The sequence below is a fragment of the Ursus americanus genome, chromosome 18 (assembly GCF_024610735.1).
Source record: "Ursus americanus isolate L20-20 chromosome 18, mUrsAme1.1.p, whole genome shotgun sequence".
Classification (NCBI taxonomy): domain Eukaryota; kingdom Metazoa; phylum Chordata; class Mammalia; order Carnivora; family Ursidae; genus Ursus; species Ursus americanus.
This window is the reverse complement of record NC_142144.1, coordinates 1,618,915-1,626,101: the sequence shown is the minus strand read 5'-3', so window position 1 is coordinate 1,626,101 and position 7,187 is coordinate 1,618,915. Positions and strand designations below refer to the sequence as shown.

Genomic DNA, 7,187 nt, shown 5'->3' with positions numbered 1-7,187 from the left:
GCACTGGGGGTCACGCTCTGGTCCAGAGCTGGGCGGCGCCTGCCCTGCCACTGTCCCGGGTGGGGCTGTGTCCCTCCCCCTCGGCCCTGCGGCAGGCCGCCCCCACTGCGGGGGGGGGGCACCGGGAAAGACACCGGGGTCCCACTGCCCCTGAGGTGTGAGCTCCTCGGGGGCTGCCACAAGCGCCCGACAGGCCAGAGAGAGGGTCTTCTGAGATGCCGGGTCCCCCACCCCGGGGCCCGGACGGCACCCAGACTTTCTCAAATAAGCATCTGGTTTCTGGAAGTTCCCACAGCACCACCCCTCCTGGACATGGCACCCCTGCTGGCTGATTCCCTTCCTCACAGACAGCCCCTCACGCCCTCCGTGCTGGTCCTCAGCAGAGGACTGGCTGGAACCCCAGTGAGTGCACAGGTGGCCTTCTGCCCCCCCAGCACCTGGCTCTGGCCCACAGGGACTCAGCACCTCCGCTCTTTGTTCAAGGGAAGCTTCTCCCCTTCCTCCTCCCCCTGCTCCCTCCCTCCCCCCTTCTGTCCTGACCCTGACCTGCCAGGTCAGGAGACCTCCTAGCGCCCCCCCTCCACACCTGCTGCTCCAGCCCCAGCTCTCCACCCCCACCTCCCAAATCAAGGGCCCACTTGCCACCACCTGCATCCAGGTGCTGTCACTGGGGGCAGCCTGCCATTAGCGGAACCTTCCAGGTACTCGCCTCCTTTTCTGCCCTTCCTGCCCACCTTGGGCCCATCTCCACCCACCCAGGGTCCTGCACGAGCAGCAGGGGCCCACCTTGCCCCCCCAGCTCACTGGGTCTAACACACTGGCTGTCCCAGGTCACCTCCTCCCCCGACCCCACCTTGAAGGACGTCTGGGCCATTTGGGAGAGAGGAGGCAGCAGGAGCCACTGAGGCCTGGCAGCTTTGTAAGGATGAATCCTGTTTCCTAAACCAACTCCAGCTCCTGGCATTTGCCAGCATGGCCCTGGGACCTGTGCTCGGGCCAGGTTTGGTCCTGGATGGACCCCCAGCCCCTGCCTCCCCACAATGCACGGGAGCCTCCAGGTCTGCAGGTCGTCCTTCCTGAAGACGTGGTGCCCGTAATGGGCAAATACTCGGCTCTAAATAAGACATTTCAGCAGAATGCCTGCTCCCCAGAAGCGGCCTCACACCCCCTCCCCCCCACCACGTGGTACCCTGATGCCCAGACCCCTCTCTGGGTGGCAACCCCTTAACTGCAAACTCGATCCCACCCCTGCTCTCCCACTGCTTGGCCCATGGCTCCTCCCGTAGACATGTTGTCCTCGAAGATGGGGACTGGGAGTCAGCAGGAGGCCCACCCACTGGAGGAGGGCTCACGCTCACCAAGCACCATCATAACCCAGCCGGCTAGGCCCGCTGCCCACGGCGCTCGCTGGTACCTGGAGCCACCACAGCCCGGGTGCGTGCTCAGCGGTGCCCCGCGGGGCTGGTGCCTCCGAACCGGCCAGCACAGGCCGCACTCCCACCATGGGGGCCTACAGAGCCTCAGAAGAGTGCTCCCGCTTGCCTCAAACAAGGAGAAGCTGCCGGGGAGGCGAGCATCCTCCAGGCTCCGGCGTGGTCAGGACCACCCCTGGACAGCCGGCTGGGCCACTGTCACCCACGCCTGGAGGCACGTGCGCCCGCCCCACCCCGAGGATGGGCAGTGCCCCCTTGGCGGCATGAACTTCACCTCCTGAGCTGCCTTTGCGGCTTTCGGGGGCTTTACCAACTCTGCCACCAAAAGCTAAACCCCAAAGCGACTTAGACTATTTTCCTCTGAGAAAACACCCAGTTCTGCAAACTCCCAGAAACAGCAGACTGGCTGCCCTTCCGTGGCACTTTCTGGCCACCGTGGCAGTTTGAGGGACATCGCCATCATTGGCGAGGCACAGGAGGGTCCCCGCACAGAAGCTCCGAGACCTTTACAAAATAAAGACACTAAGTACTAATGTGTCTCTCGTTTTTCCGAGTGTTTTCGATTAAACACGAACAACTTTGGTTTCTGGCCGGCGTCTTCTCGTGCACGCCTCCCTTCCCCTGAAGCAGAGCTCACGCTGGACACTCGGTTCTGTGACCTCTTTCCTGGCCCTGTGAGGACCCTACACCCTTGTCGGCTGGTACACGTCGACCCTGTGGGCCTTGCCAGGACCCGCTGCCAGCACGGCCACAGTGTCCCTGCCGGCCTGACTGAGCTCCCGGCCGCAAGGTCAAGGCGGGCCCCCTCAAGTCCAGCACGTCTACTCCTTCCCTGGCATCATGGATGCCTGCTTTAAAACGTGCCCAATTTTACCTGTGACAGACGCCTTCTGTGGCATTTTTGGTCAGTTAGATCCTTACAGGAAGAATAAAGTTTTTGAGCTCTAAGCAATCACTCCATCCACATGTTAAAAAAATAAGTTTAATGCAGGTGGCTCATTTCATAAAGAATTTAACAGGCACTCGAGACACCGAGCATCTTTGTGTTCAACGTGCCAGCTCCCCACGTGGCCGCAACGACATTCGAGGTGGCACGGCCAGACCCCTCCTGCCGTCCTGACGGCGTGGACAGGTGTCCACCTCAGTGACGGGAGCTTCAGGGGAATCTGAGTTAACACAAAACAAAACTTTTAGGAAACAGCATGACTTAGTGCAAAAGGTTCTCTGCGGCGCTGAGAAATGGGTCCACGCAGGTCAGGTCCCCACCTGCCCTCCAGGGAACTAGGACAGACTCAGCCCGAGAAAGAACTCTGTCTGAGGAGCCTTCCCACTGTCCTCGTCGACAATCACTGGGTAGAAGCTGGCTGCAAATCAAAGGGCATGGTTCACAGCCAAGCCTTCTTTGCTTTCTCTAACTGATTTGGGTTTTTCTTCCCGTGGCTCCCAACTGTCCAACAGCTCCCCTGGCCACTGGACTGCCCGGCCACGCAGAGTCAAAGGGGCCACTGCCCACGCCCAGGGGGGTGGGGACAACTAGGGATGAAACAGGGGTCTGTCACCCCCAGGATGGGGCTGTGTCCTGTCCCTGGTCTCTCTGCCTGTTGTCCCAGCACAATTACTCAAAGCAGCTTCTCACCTGCCGAGCGGACCCACGGTGACTACTGTGCCACCGGGTCACCCTCTCCTCCTCTGACAGAGAAGCGAGGGATCTGGACAAGACACTGGCCGGCCAGCCAGTTGGACCAGCCGGCCCTTTGCTCTTCCCAGCCCCACATGCAGTTCTGCTTGTCACTGCAGCTGCTCTAAGAGCCCAGGGCAGGAATATGGGGCAGCCGGCCCCTCACTCAGAGGCCCAGGCCTGGTGTGCGTGCATACCCCGAGAGGCACTCTTGCAACGGAAGCTTTGCTCATGTTTTCGTGGCACACGCGCAGAGGCCATGGTGCGTCTCCTCCAGACCTCTGACATCAGCCCCCAGTACGCACATGTCAATTCTAGCCATCCCCCAAAGCTCCGCTCCCCCTGCCCCCAGCCAGAAGGGAGTCAAGGTGCCTTCTCAGAAATCCACACCTGATGAGACTACAGCATCCAACCTGACGTTTTCCACAAACCTGCCCGAGAGGAAGACAGATCTGCCCTGCACCCAGGGCTGGCTGTGGTCTGGGAACTGCCAAGGCTGCCGGTGACTCCCACCAGACTGCATCTAAGCAAACCAACATGGCCCTGAAGCCTGGCCTGGGACTCAGGACCCCGACGCCTCTCAGGGGGACAGATGGAGCGCCTGTGAGCTGTGCCGAGACTTGGGTGGCCCAGGGCAGAGTGAACAGCTTCGTGGCAGTGTGGTATGTCAGCCAGTCGAGCCCGACACTTCCCTAAGGCTGGGAAGGCGGCTGGGGCTTGGGAAAGGGGGCCGTGTGGCTGGCCAGGAGCAACTCCCCTGCCGCCCGAGATGCCTGTGTCCCAGAGAGGAAGCAGGGACACAGAGGCTCTCCAAGGGCAGACCGGGCCAAAGGGCCTCACCCTGGCACAGCCTGGAAAAGTGAGGGCTGGAAGCACAGGCTGGTGGCCAGCGAGGCGCTGTGCCTAACCGGTCGGAGCAAAAAAGCAGCAGCAGAGGGGGCGCCAGCGTCCCCTTCACAGAACAGTCTCACCACCCCACCCAGACCGAGCCGGAGGCGCACCCGCTGCAGACCCCATCCGCAGGTTGGGCTGGAAAGAGCAGAATCCTGACCTACCCCATCAAGAAAGGAACAGGGTCACAATAAATAAACCCCAGAGCCGAGGCCCGCCGCCACCCGTCACATGTCCACGAAGACCATGAAGCACCAGCCCAGGCCCCCAACGAGCAGCACAGTCACTCGGATACCGTAGATGAGCAGCTCGTTCAGCAGGCGGAAGTCCACGCGCCGGCGGCCCAGCAGCAGCAGGAGCACCGACAGCTTCAGCTGGAAACGCAGCAGGACGCGCACGCCCAGGTACTGCAGGCAGAAGAGGGCGGCCAGCGCGCCCCACAGCGTGGCCGTGAAGAGGCTGCAGCTGAAGTAGAGCAGGAAGCGGATGAAGCCGTAGAGCCAGCGTGCCCGGATGTACACGTCGAAGTTGTTGTACTTGGTGCGCGCCAGGCGGGAAGAGCGCGCTGGCCCGCAGGCTGCGTGCAGGCAGGTGGTGTGCGGGCCGTGGAAGGAGCGCACCCGCCGCGGGATGGGCATGACCGGCATTGGGGCCTGGGCGGTGGCGCGAGCCTGTGGCAGCGGTGGTGTCCAGGCAGTGGTCAGCATAGGCGTCATGGGCACCTAGGCCTGGAAGCCAGCAGCTGAGCCCCGGGGGATGCGGCGGCCTGCAGCAAAGGGACAAAGAGAGGAGCGGCATAAGCCCCAAAGACAACGGGAGCCAGTGCCCCCGTTCTGGGAAAGCAGCCAGCCCCGGGGCCACACTGAAACCGCTCCCACTCTTCACGTGCCCGGGGGCTGCTCTTGCCACAAGCGCAAGCGACAGAGGACACTTCAAAGGCAGGCACGGTAAGAGCCAAGGCTGCAGGTGGGGGTGCGGCTGGGGGCCTGAACCCTGGCACTGTCACTCCCTAGAAGTAACCTGGGGCAGTTTAGCTCACCCTCCCGTCCCTGCCCTGCCACACAGGGCCGCCCACAGCGCTGGGCTCCCGCGGGTGCGGGGGAAGCTGGTGACCACGCCTGGCAGGCAGATGACATCACAGGCCTACAGACTGGGTGCCAGGAAAGGAGAAATACCGAGTGGCTCTCTGGTGACTGCCATTCACTGGTCGTCTAAACAACTCGTGGGTGGGAAACCTGCAACTACACGAGGTGTAAAAGCGGACAGCCAAGCTGGGTACAGGATCAGGAGACACATCACAGGGGCCTCGGCCTGGGGCGTGCCGCGGGGACCCCGGGGTCGCGGGGGCGGAGGCCGGGTGCTTTCAGCCCTCCCCGCGGGCTCGGCCAGAACCAGCTCCTAGAGGCTCCGCGCGCTTGCCTCGGTCCGGCCCGCACCTCCGGGCCCGTCTGCAGGACCCCGCAGGGCTCCCTGCCCGCCGCGTCCCGCTCGCCCTGCGCCCGCCGCCGCCGCCACGCACGGCCCTCCAGCGTCCGCGCCGCGGGCTCCTGGGGCGGGCAGGCGGCGGGCACCGGCGACGACCCGCGAGCCCGGGCACGCGGCGGCCGCCCGCCACCCCAGGGCAGGCCCGCCCGCCCGCCGCTCACCGGGTGCCCTCTCCGCGCCGGCGCGGGGGGGGGCCGGCGGTGCGGGAGGCCGGGCCTGCGGGCCCCCCCGGCACACGAGACTCCAGGAGCAGGGCGGCCGCATGGTGCCCACGGCGCGACGGCTGCGGGGCCCGGCCGCTCACGCGTCCCCGCCCGAGGCCGCCCCGAAGGGCCCGGGGCTCGCGCGCCCAGCGGCCGGCAGCGTTTGGCCCAGCGTGGGAGCCGTAGCGCCGTCCCTCTGCGGCCACCGTAGGACTTCCCTCCCGCCCCTCCGCCCGCGGCGAACCGAAAGCGCCTCCCTTCCCCCCGGCTCGGAGCCGACTCTGAGCGGCCGGAACTCGACACTTCCCCAGGGCGTGCGTGCTTACGTGCCTGCGTGCGCGCGCGGTCCTTAACGCTGCCGCCCGGCGCCTCGTCCCGCGTACCCCGCCGCCAGCTCGGTCTGTCCTGCGCAGGCGCAAATCGTGGGCCTGCGCGAGCGGACCACGGGCGGCCCTTCTGCGCACGCGCGGCGGCGTCCTCACGTGTCCGCGGCCCGCGGGGCTGCCCCCGCTAGTGGGGGCCGGGCGGACGTCCGGGGAGGGTTGGGTGTCCGACTGCTGCTGATGCGCCCTGGGGTTAGCCCTCCCCGGGACAGTGAGAATTCAGTGCGGACTTGTTAAGTGTTAAAACCCGGCTGGGTGCCAGCATCCCGGAGACTCTGGGTTCCGGGTCGCTCCCTCCTAGACGCGGCTCTCTGTGCCCCGGAGGCTGGAGGCCGGACGGGCGCCGGGACCCTGCCCTCCTCCAGGCTGGCCGCGTCTCTCCCTCCGCGCTGTCCGCCTGCCGCTTCCCCAGCCCTAACCCCAGCAGCCCTAACCCCAGGTCCCCCAGTGCCCCGCACCCTAACCCCAGGCTCCCCGCACCCCGTCCCTGTTGCGTGGCTCCTGCGGTCCTGGCCTTTCTGCTCCTGTCCCTCTGGGGAGGACGATCTGGCTGGGTCAGGATGGGAAAGCAGTGGGAGAACTTTGAAAAGTATCCACAGCAACTTTGAAGGAGCAGCAGCTGAAGATGGGAGAAAAGGAGGATATTTTAAGAAATATTTCTTAAAATGCAGCTTTTCTGCAGGCTGGCTTTCCGGCAGGCGGCAGTAGCTCCCTGCTCCACGGTTGGCCCTGTGGCGGTGGTTTTCCTCTCCAGCCCCCCCCACACACCCCGTCCAGCCCTCTCCCCTGGGGACACCCCACCCAGGACCACCTCAGCTCTGTGAGGAGGTCCCATTGCTCTAATACATGACCTTTCCCTTCACACTTGCTTGTTCTGTTCCTCTGCTCCTCTGCCTGACGAGCTCCTACTCAGCCTTCAAGACCCCAGTCAAATATCTCCTCCTCTGGAAAGCTGCCTCCGACCACATACCACCCTCTCCCTGTCACCCAGACCCTTCCTGAGTGTGTGGAGGGAATTCTGTTTGCTCTCAGCCCTACCTTTCTTCCATCCCCAGAGCTGCAAGGATTCGTTTATAGACCTATGTGCCCCCTTAGCTGTTTTCTCACCACGGCC

At 64.4% G+C, this 7,187-nt stretch overlaps 1 protein-coding gene across 7 annotated transcripts; it reads right to left on the bottom strand.

Annotated features, from left to right (window-relative positions):
• Positions 1–2,397: 2,397 nt before the first annotated feature.
• Positions 2,398–6,137, bottom strand: TMEM250 (transmembrane protein 250). Of its 7 annotated transcripts, none has more exons than XM_045803822.2 (2): positions 6,017–6,137; positions 2,398–4,768 (listed from the first exon to the last, which is right to left on the bottom strand). In XM_045803822.2, exon 2 carries the CDS (start codon positions 4,716–4,718, stop codon positions 4,230–4,232), a length of 489 nt encoding a protein of 162 aa, XP_045659778.1. In that variant the 5' UTR covers positions 4,719–4,768; positions 6,017–6,137; the 3' UTR covers positions 2,398–4,229. The 7 variants fall into 7 exon arrangements, with proteins under 7 accessions (XP_045659778.1, XP_087725326.1, XP_045659776.1 ...); XM_087869200.1 differs by having other exon boundaries at positions 6,021–6,135; XM_045803820.2 differs by lacking the exon at positions 6,017–6,137 and adding an exon at positions 5,649–5,949.
• Between the last annotated feature and the right edge of the window lie 1,050 nt (positions 6,138–7,187).

Coding starts and splice junctions, on each gene's coding strand:
- TMEM250 (XM_045803822.2), bottom strand. CDS start 4,718: ATGACGCCTATGCTGACCACTGCCTGGACACCACCGCTGCCACAGGCT.